At 44.5% G+C, this 13,881-nt stretch overlaps 1 protein-coding gene across 2 annotated transcripts in view; it reads right to left on the minus strand.

Moving 5' to 3' along the window:
* Positions 1-13,881, minus strand: part of LOC107123229 (calcium-dependent secretion activator 2) — a 656,096-nt gene that overhangs the window by 49,436 nt on the left and 592,779 nt on the right. For both annotated transcript variants that reach the window (XM_015426436.1, XM_015426435.1), the window contains one exon: positions 10,799-10,906. In XM_015426436.1, the coding sequence (XP_015281922.1) occupies positions 10,799-10,906 (108 nt within the window). The remainder of the gene's footprint in view (positions 1-10,798; positions 10,907-13,881) is intronic.

Genomic DNA, 13,881 nt, shown 5'->3' on the forward strand with positions numbered 1-13,881 from the left:
TCTTGTCCTCCCCCCCCCCCCCCCCAATTTTGACCATGCAGATGGGCTTTTTGATTGCTTCAGGCTGCCATTTTTGGAATTGTCCTTTTCTTCAATAGATACTACCTCACCATTTAAAAATGAAATGGAAATTGAAATTAGGCGTTTAGGAGTGGCTTAAGCAGCCCCCCATGAAAAAAAAACAACTGTTCTCAATCAAGGATATATAGACTTGAGTAAAATAAAATACACACTTTCCCCCCAAATGCAAATTGAAGTCAAGCAGGTACGTTGGGCCCAACAGAGGCTTTGCAGTCTGACTGTTGCTACATTGAAAGTGGGTGGAGACAGCCATGGTTAAGGACTATACTTTCTTTTCTGACAGACACCAAACATATTCAAGAATTGATACGTTCTAGATATCAAAAACCTTAGTTATTAATCTAGAAAGTGCAAAGATACAACCAAAAAACTTTGCAGATCACAATTACAGTTTAGAATATCAAGTGTCCTTCAGCCCTCAAGGCTTGTTAGATTGACAACAATGGCCACCTTCCCTAGACCTCAGGTCAGAGGTCTGTCTCCCCTGATGGATCCAGCTGCAAGAGACCTTCTTTTCCTGTTGTAAGGAATGCTATCAAAGCCCAGGTCAAGGCAGCTATTCCTGTCTCTGGAGATCTATCTTCCTAAAGACTCTCTAGCATTTGATACCTCCACATATATGTTTCTTGCTTGGAGAAGGGAGGGGGAGAAGGGGGATGTTTAACCATTCCATTGTCTATCTTGCTAGCTCAATTAGCATTTGTAAGAAGGCAAGCCTGGAAGGTCATTCCACACTGTCCAGCCCACAGGAAAAAACCCACACGGGGGAAGCTTTCCTGCTTGCCAGTGTCCCAGGAGAAAAATGCATTTCTTCACAGGATCCATTACCCCATTCATGTCTCTGAAGATCATTATCTCTTCTTGAAAATCTAAAATTGATTGGAAAACATTTTCATAAACTCAAAGGAGTTTGTCACTATTGCCTGGCACTGGTTGCCCAGGGGAAGCTCAGTCCCTCCTGGAAAAATCTCGGGGAGGCCTGAGGGCCCCCCCATAGTTTATGCCTATGCATGCAACATACCTTTGCACACTACTGCTTTCACATGCTTCACTCACAGGAGCTATTCTGCCTTGAAAATTGTCTAAAGTGCAGAGGTCATTTCGGGGGGGAACGCGGGGGAACGCAGTTCCCCTGGGTGAGGTGCAGGGGGCGGGGCACATGACGAAGCCCCGCCCCCTGCTTCCGGCCGCTCCGCTTCCAGCCCTCATTCAGCCAGGAGGAGGCAGGAGAAGAGGGAGGGTAAGTTGCTTCCTCCCCGCCTCTCCCCACCCCTGCCTGCCTGGGGCCAGGGAGGGCCTTGGCAGGGCTTTCTCGCACTCCCGCTGGCCTTGCAGGTCCACCGCCGGCCCCCTGATGTCAGGGGGTGTGGCATATGCTAATGAGTTATGCTAATGAGTCCCCCTAGCTCTTTTTCTACGAAATTACCCCTGCTAAAGTGAGCTTGTCCAGTGTGTTCCCCTTGAGGTAATTTCCTATGAATGAATTTACAGACAAGCGTACAATCATCATGGGGGGGGGGTACTTGAAATAGACATGACACACCGCTACAGCAAAGAGAGAAACAAAAACATGAATATTCCAGAAGGCAGCTCTGAAGTTCACTGTTTCCTAGGAGCAAGTTCCATGTATTAACCAAAAACTGTAGAGAAAGCTCTCATCTTCATACTAAAACACCAAAATCTCAGAAGCCTCCACTTAAAAGATGTACAATGGTTCAAAGGAGCTGAACATTTGAGGCGTGTCTGGGTTGTGAAATACTCCATTTGTTTTCACACAAACAAAACTAAAAGCCAATAATTTTCATGTCCCACTACATTTTTCCTTAGTTTATTTCGGTAATCTGACAAACTGGAAAAGTTTAATCTTCATGCCTGCTTAAAGATGAACTGCCTTTTAATGTACTGTACCAATAATGAAAAGCTTATAATCTATTTCATCACTGAGAGCTAACAATTGGGCTGAAACCCACCCTTTCTCTGTGCAGAGGATGGAAGTGGATAAATGAGGGGAAAGGGGCAAGCATTATGACTGAAAGGTACTTTCCACACCTCACATAGCTCCCCAAGTATATTCAGGGGAAGAGCATAGTACCAAGTGTTTACATGAAGCTCTACCTGCTTCTGATGCTAGTAGTTTAGGAGATTAACAGTGCAATACTATGCTAGTATATTGCATTGATTCCAGTGGGCTAAATGGAGTAACAGCATTGTATGTCATGGAGCAGGTGATGCCACTTGAAGCTGTGACTCTTTGAAACATGAACAGCAAGAGAGGGTAGGGCTGGCCTATCTTTTTCATCCTCTCCTTCACAAGTCATCATTCAGCCCTAGCTTCATGGTTACATGGAAGATATGATTCTCAACATGTGAATGATGATGAAGAATTGTCATTGTCACATATTTGACTGGTAGATGGTATTCTTCAATTTGAGATCTAACCAAGTTTTTAGGAGTTGTAGATGTATCTTTGCAGGATTCTTGCTGTTCCAAGCAACACTGTCTTCTGTAGCTCAGCTGGTATTATTTGCTCAGTGCCCAGAATGTCCAGGTATCTCTTGAGACTTCTAGGCACTGCTCCAAGGGCTCCAAAGACAACTGGCATAAAGGTCACCTTCTTCTCCCAGAGAGGCTCTAACTGTATTTATAGGTCCTGGTATTTCATGATCTCCTCCAGTTCGTTTCCCCCCCTTTCTATTCCACTGTGTCCTGGATTTGAAATGTCAATGTTCCAAACCCTATTTCTAATTTTTTCTACAATAATGATATCAGGGCTGTTACACACCAGGTGTTTATCTGTTTGTAATCAGAAGTCCAAAGAAAATGGGGTTGCTCTTACATGTAACTGTTGTTCACTGAGTATCTTCTAGGCAGGCACACATTGGGGACTGTGTCCAAGAAGGCCTGCTGCAGAAAGATTAATTTCCCAGTGAAAAAGTCCTCTAGAGGGTGCCCGTCCTCCCTTGTGCCATTGTGAGCGCTTTCCCTGCCCAAATGGTCACATGGTCGGAGGGGGTGCCCACTCCCCTCAGTTCTGCCTGAGCGATTGCGGGGTGGGGGGTGGGGGTATGTGTGCCTGCACAGAAGATACTCGATAAACAACGGTTACAGGTAAGAGCAACCCTATTTTCATCTTCAGTCTTCTATGCAGTCCCCCATTGGGATGTTACCAAGCTAACACCTAGGAGGTGGGGTGATGTTCTCACCTTAGTAGTCACTGGAAGGAGTGCAGGACAGCCTTGCCAGTCTCCAATTCCCTTCTTGCCTGTAGGTTCAGTGTATAGTGTTTTGATAACATGTCCAAAGAGAACCAAGTGGCAGATTTTCAAATCTCAAACAGTGGGATTCCACATAGCAGTGCAGCAGAGGACACCTGGGCTCTTGTCAAATGAGCACAAATATGCAGAGAAGAAGGTAGCTTTGCTCATTCATAATGGCATCTAATTGCTGAAACAATGTTTTCAGACAATACCTCCTTGGACTCGGTCACCAATAACCGGTCGTTCAAGTAGGGAAATACAGTACAACCTCTCAAGCGAAGGAAGGCAACAACAGGAGCCATACATTTAGTAAATAGCTGAAGGACAGTAGTATCTAAGGTGGGATGGGAACTGCCATCCTTCTGATCAACTAGAAAGAACTTAGAATAGAAACCAGGAGACAGGTCATGTTTCAGAACCTCTTGGACCACCTCCTTCGGCATCAGTTTAGCTAACTGGGGCTCCATCTCCGGCAGTCAGTTTCCATGCAGCTTTTGTTTTATTTTCACCTCTGTCACTCTTTTCCTCATCTTCTTGTTCCTGGTGTCCATCTCTACCAGCTTCTCAGTTGCCTGCTCCACTTTTTACTCCGTCTCTGCCAGTTGGCTCTGCTGCAAGGCGAAGTTTTGGTTTAGTGTGGCCAGTTGCTGGTTAATACCACTGAGCTGCTCCAATACCGGTTTCAGCATATCCGCTAACGTCTTCATGACGTCTGCTCCCTCTTCCAATCTTGGACTCTGGCTGCCTTTCGGTTTTATTTTCTCTCATGGAACCGCCATGTTCTCTCTTTGTTTACAATTCAACACCTCTGTTTCAGAGCTCAAAAGTCGCCGTTTCTCTATCCAAGCTCAAGTAAGTCTCTCAAAATGTAACGCTGTTTCTCTCCCCTCTCCCCCCTTCGCTTCTTTGATCTATTCAATCGCTCAGGAGGCGTCCTTCCCTGCACTCCGCTTTCTCCATGGGGGGTGGGGCTTCGCTTTACAAAAACAGTCCGTTTATCTTTCACTCACGTTCATTGTTGGTCACTTCTGACCTCGCTCTCTTCCATCACTATTCCGCTTGATCTCCTGCACTTGTCCCGGTCAGATTGGCTTACACCCATAGGTCACCCATCGGCTGGACCATCAGGGCGGAAGGAAGCCTCTAGTCCACGGCTTCGAGCCATCGAAGAGGCTAACCCTCAAAAGCCCTCTGGCTTGGAACCCACCACAAGGGTTCCGTGGGAGTGCCACTTGAGGTGGCACCCCTCCAAGCTGAAGGTGTGCTTAGTCACCTCCTCGAGCTTCAAGGTGAGCGACCGCCATCGCCGATCTACCCATCGGAAGCTCTCCTTATAAAATTCCTTGTTTGATATTAAATGTTCCATTTTTTTTCCATTTCCTATCAACCTGGTCTTTTATTTACTCATGGCAGTTTGATAAACATCATCATCATCATTTATATCAAATAGTAAAGTGGATGCCTCTTGACAGTCACAAAGGCAGCAAGACCACCATGCTCCAGTGTTTCTACGCACTCCAGGAAAGCCCATCCCCATGTCCTGATGAAGATTGAGAATGGGGAGTGCAGTGTATGAGTGTGAGGACGGATGGACAGGGAGATGGGGAAATTAGCTTGCTTATGCTCCTATGACCTTATAATATGCAGGAAAAGGAAATTTGAATGGGTGGGCATTTCCCAATAGTCTATCCCCAATGCTATTCCTCACAGGCCCCAGTTAGATGATGAAAACTGAGTATGCTCATTGCCCTTGTAATGTAGGAAGCAGCTGGAATCAGTAAATAATAAGAATGAGAGGGAGATGTCATCTCAAACCCTCAGCAATTTATGGAGGGAATGATTTGGGTTGGAGGGAAATTTCCCATTCATTTACAAACTTCATTTCCTGTAATTCCTTATTAGCTCCCCAATATTCCTTGTAGCAACAAACTTGTGTTCATATCCCATAGTTGGGGTTGCTAAATATGACTACTAATACAGAAAGCAGATGGCTTTCTGCATACTTAGGGTACTTCCAATAGAAAACACTTCCTATATCATCATCATCATCAACAACAACAAGACCCTGTTGCCATGGCCATAAAAGGATTGTGCATACCAGTGCCTACTAGGGTGCATGTAATGTTCAAGACATCTCATTATCAGTATAAAAAAGAAAAAAAAATATGATGACAGAGAGAGAAATTTGCCTGTCTGGGCCCCTAACAGTTTACAGCATCCTGGAGGTGGGGCGGATTAAGATTAGGGGGATACATTTTCATGCCCCAGTCCTAATTCCATGCTGTCCTGCCAGTTCAGGAAACTGAAAGAGCCCATGTAGAAGGATTAATTAGAATCAGAGGAAAACAACTTCCTCCAAACTGCATGCTCACACACACATAAGAATAAAAGGGGGGGGGGGGGGAATGGAATGAGGGATATGCCCTGTATAGCAGATCAGAGATGGGGCGTGGAGGAGGGATAGAGGGTAGGAAAGTAAGATGTGAGGAAGGGAAAACTAGGCACCTTATTTACTCTGAAAATTGAACCGCTACCTGCTTTCTGTGTAATTGCAACAGACCGAGGTGTCAATAGACAGGTAGTTTGAACTCTTCTGGCCCTGATTCTTCTCTATGCAAATGAAGGGCTGCTCTATGGCCACTCATCCAGTTATGCAAATAATTTAATGCCTATTACACTGCAACAAAGCTGCTGTAGGGAGTGCAGTCTGAGTAACAGGTGTACAGGAATTCTTGAGTAACAAAAAAAAAGTACCAAATGGAAATTAACTTGAATAGGAAGAGACCTCTTCTAGGGTGGAAAGTCCACAGAGTTATAATTAATTACAGGGCTGTTGGAAGGATCCAAGAAGCCCACTTCCACCCTGTGCAGGAAGTTAGAGACATTTACCCCTAGATAAACCAATACCACAATAAGACATGTGCAGGGATCAGGTCAGGCGCCCCCCCCCCCCCCCCCTATTATCCATGTTTTGTTATTCGCAACAAGGTGACTATTGCAGCCCTAAGTGTTGTTTTGTACTTAACTTAAATGTATTTACTTGTTGTCCTATTATAAATATAGCAAATGTTTGTACGTAAAAGCCAGGCAACTGAACTTGTACGTTTTCTGGATTAGCCCCATTTACTCCTGCAGAAATTCAGCAAGCATAAATGCAACTTATATACCATCACAGTTTGTAGATAGCAACTGTGGGTTTGTGTCGTGGCTAGCATCACCTGAAATCACAGTGTGTGACTTGACCACAGTTTACACAGTCTCACAATTTGGACTATGCCCAGTATCTTACATTGTTCATGCTAATGGTGCTTTGCCCTTATCTACTCTCATTCATCTATAGATATCTCATTACTGCAATAATTTTTCATTAGGTTTTGCTGATATTTGCAGCAAGTGCTCTACTAATGTAAAAACTAAACACCAGCATTCAACATATAAAAAAGGCACTGCACAGATAGAAGAACTAACTTCTCTGACCAAATGCTTGACTGAGCTCCATAACAGTAGAAACCAGAAGTACTAGAGAAGTATTGAGGTAGATTCAATGACATACTTAGGCACATACTTTATAGACAACATCAACAGCTGCTGTCCAATAACTGAACAGCATACAAAGGCAACCGGGAACTTTGTGCTTTAAAAACCACACACGCAGGATAAGATTATAGATTCAGCTCCTATAGTAGCCTAATAGCCCAGTCTTGCCTGATCTTGTCAGAGCTCAGAAATTAAACAGTACTTGGATGGGAGACCACAAAGGAAGACTGAATTGCTATGCAGAGGAAGACAAGGGCACAGATTCCAGAGACAAATAGGTACCTGCAGCTGGCCCTTAGTAAGCCACCCTAAGCCCGCTCGCGGGGAGGGCGGGGTAAAAATGCTTAAAATAAATAAATAATTGAACAACCGGCTGCAGCTGGGTCTGAGCCAGGAGGAAAGCAACAAAAGATCAGGTTACAGCCTACAGCTGAAACTGAGCCAATACCTTGTAGCTCTGAAGCAGTAAACAAGGCTTCAGAAGCCTCTCCTAGTACATCTAGCTCACCCGCACCCCTGCAGCACTGACGCTGTCAGAGGCAAGCTGAGTTGCAAGAAAGGAGGAGTGCGAGACTCATGGCCTGTTGTCAGCTGTCAACTGAGGAGATGGATGAGTAGTTTCAGGATGACTGCCAATGAATTGGCTGGGAGTGTAGCTTGTTAAGACTTGGCTATAAAATCAGCCAGGAGAAATAGCAGTTTCATAGATGCAAGATGTACACATTGATGCTGAACCACTGACCTTGCTGTTACCGGACTGCTGGAACCTTGAACCGGATCTGACTATTGGCTTTTCTGGAACCGCTGCCCCTGGACTGGATTTGGATTTGCTCCCTGAATCCCTTGACTGGACTTGGCATACCTGCTCTCCGGAACCCCTAACTTCTAGACTGGCCCCTGGTTCCTATCTGCACCCTGGCCCATGACTTGCCCTACTGAACCCCAGCCCCTGTCTCCTGGGAGGGCTGCACCAGTACACTGTGCTCCTCCCTTGCCTTGGGCTGTCGTGAGTCAATTCTGACTTGATGATACACAATTATTATTGTTGTTGTTATTCTTCTTATTATTATTATTTTCAGCTCCCAGTAGATACAAGGCCTAATGGTCTGGCCAAACATCCATGAAATATGTAGAAAACTTCCTGCTTCAGCATCTCTATTAAATGTCAACTTGTACATGAGTTTTAGTTTCTTTTTCTTTTTTTTAAGCTACAATGCTGGAAAGGAGGAGGGATGGAAATGAACCATATGCTTGCAGATCCAGCACAACACCAAACTGACAGAGATGTTGCTAATATGGTTCTAGTGCTTTGTAGAAATGCCAGCTGGAGGGATTGGTAGTTTTTATACCCCTGCAAGGCATCAAAGCTTTTGCACAAAAAAATTATTCTTTTCACACATATTAACACTTTGCTTATTAAAACAGATGATACTTTTATTTTAGAGCTGTCTGGCAGTCTCTCCAACTAGGGTGCTTGAGCGACAAGGCTCATTTCATGCAGCCAAGACAGCAAACAACCAACACTGACATGACATATCCATGGCGGAGACGATTGTGCGGCAAGACCTTCTGCGACTGCCATGAGCAAAGTGTCACAGCAAAGGCTGTGAATTGCTGTTATGAAAACATTTGTGGTAACTTGCATAATTAAAGGAAAGTGCCAGGAAAAAAAGCTTTCTAAAATGCTGTGGCAATGGAACATAAATAAATACACTTCGTGGCAAATAACAAGGGGGTTCAGATTGGCTTCTGGAATGGACTAGTAAACCAGCAGGGTCTGTATTTAGATGTCACAAACAAAACACAGTTTGGATATAACGTGGTCTAGCCAGAAATCCCTGGGCGTACATACTTCCTCTTTCCTTCTCTTATGTGCTGTACAGAGACTGGAGAATTCTCATTTTAAGAAGACTTCACATCTAACCCCAATTTTTGCGGTTTAGAATAACACTTCATAGGCAACAAACATCTGATTTATTAGGGCATCTGAATTTGGACCTTATAAGAAGTTACACTTTGTCTGAATGTCAACTGGATGTCTCACAGAAGGGCTTGTGAGATGAATTTGGGCATTCTTTGAACATACTGCTCCATTGGAGTGGGATGTGATTATTTACCAGAACACACAAATAGAACAGCTGGTGGAATATGTTTAGACCCAACCAGGGGTCTTTTTGTAGAAAAAGAGCTGCAGGAGCTTATTAGCATATGCCACACCCCCTGACATCACCGGAAATGATGTCAGAAGGGGAAGCAAAAGGGGGGGAGGCATCTTCAAAAGCCTCCCCTTCCCTTCCCCAGCTGGTCTGCGGGGGGGGGGACGAAGAGAGAAGGGGTTTAAAGTTTAAATCCCTTCTCACTAGAGTTGGGCCAGACTAGAGAGAGACTAGAGAGAAGGCAAGAAGGAAAGAAGGAGGGAAAGAAAGAGAAGGAAAGAAGGAGGGAAAGAAAGAGAGAGAAGTGAAGGAGGAAAAAAAGGAAAGGAGGAAAAAAGAGAAGGGAAGAAGGCGGGAAAGAAAGAAAGAAAGAAAGAAAGAAAGAGAGAGAGAGAGAGAGAAGGGGAGAAGGAGGGAGAGGAGGGCTCTTCAGGCTTCCCCCTGACCCCAGCGCTTCTGCGTGGGCCCAGGGCCCCCGGCTGCGGGGCTCTCTGGGCTTTCCCCAGCCCCAGCGCTTCTGCGCAGGCCCGGGCCCCCCGGCTGCGGGGCTCTCCGGGCTTCCCCCGGCCCCAGCACATCTGCGCGGGCCCAGGGGACCCGGCTGTGGGGCTCTCTGGGCTTTCCCCCGGCCCCAGCGCTTCTGTGCGGGCTTGGGGGATTTGGCTGCGGTGCTCTCCGGGCTTCCCCCTGGCCCCAGCGCTTCTGCGCGGGCCTGGAGGACCTGGCTGCGAGGCTCTCCGGGCTTCCCCCAGCCCCAGCGCTTCTGTGTGGGCCCAGGGGACCCAGCTCCGAGGCTCTCCGGGCCTGTCCTCGGCCCCAGCGCTTTGGCGCGGGGAACTGGGGGTGGGGCTTGCTGCGCCACCATTTGCTCCTGGGCTGCCGGAACAGCGCTCCAGTGCCCTCCGTCCCCAAAAGACCCCTGGACCCAACTAAAACTTGAAGTAGTGGTAATGATAATTTAGAGATTACAGCTGGAATAAGTGGTTGAAGAAGTTATGTAGAACAGTACACAAAAGTGCCCATCATGGGGAGAAGGCACCACGGTCCCAATATGAATCAGGGCCCCACATGCTTCAGAACTAAGTTCCGAGCAAGAAACGTGCAGCTGACATCTGACTGAAAGCTCCTGTGATGAGTAAGTGCTTGCCACCAGTGTGTGTGTGTAAGCAGCCGCTTATTAACACAGGAAGCCCCGCTCAGCAGCAATCTGGAGCCACACAAGGTCTTGTACTGCCCTTTGTCCATTTTAAGATTATAGCAGTTATATTATGCTCAGGATGTGAACTACTCTGCTCCATGGGGGGGAGGGAATTAGAGGGAACATTGCTTGGAACTAGATGTTGACAGCTGAGGGTGGTGTTTCCTCACTCAAGCCAAACTGCTGATTGGTGACTCTGGCTCTTTCTTTATAGCTGACTGGAATCAGACCAAAATGGAATCCTTTGCTTGCATCTTAGGGTATTCTGCAGTATTTATATATTAAAAGGAAAAGCAACATTTCAGATTTAGGGAGACTCCTGGACTCCATAAACTTCCTGGCATCTCATTTCAAGATAAGGGAAAGAAAAGTAATGTTAGAATGACAAGCCCTGTTCATTAATTTGGCCTCCTACAACTGCAGTTTTTGGGTGGGAAGCATCAATGGTAAATTAAAAATCACAAACCAACCAACAGAACAAGCATCTCAATAGGCAACTGAAATGTGAAAGAGTAGCTCAAAATATTGAGATGCATCAAGCTGTAATCCTAATAGAGGCAGCTACTTACATCAAACAATCTTTCAATGTAAATTTCTTCATTGATCTTATCACGAAGTATATCTTGGTTTTGACGAACAAACATTATATAAGTATCTGCTAGATCCATCCCTGGTTTCTGCAAGAGAAAGAGATCAAGGGTTCTAACTTCCAGTGTTAAAGGTGTTTTTTTGTTTACACACACATATATATACATAAACATGCATACACATGTTCATTATTTTATTTGAAAATTCATTGTAAACATGGTCACAATTTAAAGTAGATCTAGATATTAAATTGATAAAGTCAACTTCCTATAATGAAAGTTGACCCTAAGCTATTTTAATTTTTTTTAGCATATACACAAATGTATATATAGTTCAGTGATATTTATGTGCATTTTGCAGCTGTTGAAATAAGGGGACAATAAAAGCAGAGAAAAACTCCCCCCCACCCCCGAGGATGACTTTACATTGATTATGTATGAGTAAGCTTCTAGAAAACAGAGTGGGAAATTACATGCTCAATAGTATACATACACGGTTGTGGTCTGTAGTCTGGATGTATAGTAGCATAGCATGGATATGAAACAAAAGATGGATACATTACCAGTCAGGAAAACACACAGTATTTCTGCTGCTCTCCCCTTCCACCTTCTGCCTCCCAACCCCTGCCCTTATGTCAGTGTTGAAGCCAACCCTAGTCTGAATCTGATGAATTCATGACATCATTTAGAAGGAGAAATGGCAGCAATTTAAATGGACTTCCTTTCATTCTTTCTTCAGGATCCTAATTGGGGAAAAAGCCCTCAAACAAAACAAAACAAACAAACAAACAGAAACTCAAACACCAATGGCTCTTCAAAGTGTTGGCAGGATGATGATCCCAAGTACATGAATTGCTTACAAAGAATGAGCCACAAGTATGAAGTATAAAATCTTGAGCTCTGGAAGATGCATGAAGAAAATATAAGGAAGCAAACTACCCTGCCATAGAGACACAAAGGAAAATGTAAGGGAAACAGAAAGCAGAAAACCTGGGTTTTAGGAATGGGTCACACAATACCTGTTAATTGCATGAATATTTCTGGAGGGGAGAAAAGCGAGAACACAGAAACCAGCTGAATAAGACCTAAGCTGAACATTTGTTCTTCCCTTTCTACAGGTAATTTAAAACCTGGGTGTGGCTGGAGGTGCAAAACAAAGGGTAAGAACCAAGGGGCTCTTGATCCTCTGGTTCTTAGCATGTAGCCTACAGCTACGAACTTGTGAGAATCTCGGTGGCAGAACCAGATGACCTTGGGGCTTATCAGATGCTTCAAGTGTATATTGAGGCTTGTAGGTTGTTAGGTTGTACATCTTTATTTAAACTGTATTTTGTTTTGTGAGCTGCTGTGAGTATCCACACTGGGAGAAAGTAGTACTTAAATAAACTTTAATGGAGAAATGAAATCTGTGAGACAACCATTTACAAACACAGCTACCTACTATTGTTATGGTCACTGTTACTAGGAAAAGTTGCCACAATTGCCCTGACCTGGCTAGCCTGATCTCAGAAGGTAAGCAGGGTCAGCCCTGGTAAGTATTGGATGGGAGATGCCAAGGAATACCAGGGTCACTATGCAGAGGCAGGAAATGGCAAACCACCTCTGAGTATCTCTTGCTTTGAAAACTCTACAGGGTTGCCATAAGTTGGCTGTGACTTGATGGCAAAAATAAAAAAATTAAAAACAGCCATATCAAGAGTTAACCATCACAACTATGGAAACACCAGGACTACAGTCTCCTCTTGTACCGAAGGGTTGTCAGGTCCATCAGAAATGCCAGCTGGGGATGGGGGGACATTCCAGGAGAGGGAAGTGACTTGTATGATGTGGCTACGTCACCCAGAAGTGACGTAGCCATGTCGGTGACGTTGGTAGCTACACTCTGGTTTTTGGGCAAAACTCTATGGTAAAATCAGCCTCAAACCATAGAGTTTTCCCAAGAACCAGAGCATTCCCCCCTCCACATCACCAACATGCCTACATCACTTCCGGGTGATGTGGTAACATCACATTTATTTCCGCCAATGTTCTTGGTTTTTTGGGGGGAATTTCCACCAGATGGCCAGCTGGTTGGCAGTGGGCAAGAGGCTGCAAAACTGGGGGATCCCCTGCCCCCAATTGGAGAATGCTGACCCTACTTGTACCACATCTTAACATATTCATGGTAGCCACTTGACTGGTGAAGACAGAAAAGTTGCTGACTTTTTTTTGCTGTGATTTGCATTCTACACTGGACAACAAGAATGGATACATGCTGAACTAGGATAAATGGATACTGTTTTAAAAACTGCAACCCCCCCCCCCCCCCACCCCCAGTATTTACTTGGATCATCTGTGTTTTGGTTTGGGCCCAGAAAACAGGGTGAAGAGTTCATCACAAAAAGAACTCTAATTTTCCCTCGCTGCCACAAAGAAAGGTGTTATAGGAAATTAGGTGGCAATATGATGAAAATTTTCCTTTATCAAGAAATCCCTATGAAAATGCAAAGAGATTTTTGCATTTCAAAATGTTGAAATGCAAAATCAATGTGCATTCATCTACAAGCAGGAATTTCATCTTACTTGCAGGCAGATAATTCTTGCAAAATCTATCAAAACTTTATGTTCTGAAATTATGTCTGCCATTCGTGAAGGAATGTCATTCCATTCGTGAAGGAAAAAGTGTATTTTGGAATTGGCAATCAGTCAAAGCAGACCACTTTTTTCTTCTTGTGATTCCTGATTTATGAAGGTTTCTACAATAATTTTTGTGATGGTTGTTGCATGAAAGAATTCAGAAGAGTCAAATTCATGTGGCTAGGAACAGCATCAAAACATCCACATGGAGTTGGGGGGATTTCTGGATCCAGGAATAATCCCTCTAGACTGTTTTCAAGAAGCCCATAAACTAATTATGATTGTTAGTCTGGAGGTTCACAACTTTCTGCAATGCACATCTTCAAAAACCTGGATAATATTTAGTCTCCACAGTTGATACTGGCAAAAACACAATCAATATTCATATTATGGAAATCAGTTAACTTTTATCAAGAGAATAGATATTGGTGTTTAACTACTTAGTGCAA

The sequence above is a fragment of the Gekko japonicus genome, unplaced genomic scaffold (assembly GCF_001447785.1).
Source record: "Gekko japonicus isolate JY-2015 unplaced genomic scaffold, Gekko_japonicus_V1.1 scaffold943, whole genome shotgun sequence".
Taxonomy (NCBI): Eukaryota; Metazoa; Chordata; class Lepidosauria; order Squamata; family Gekkonidae; genus Gekko; species Gekko japonicus.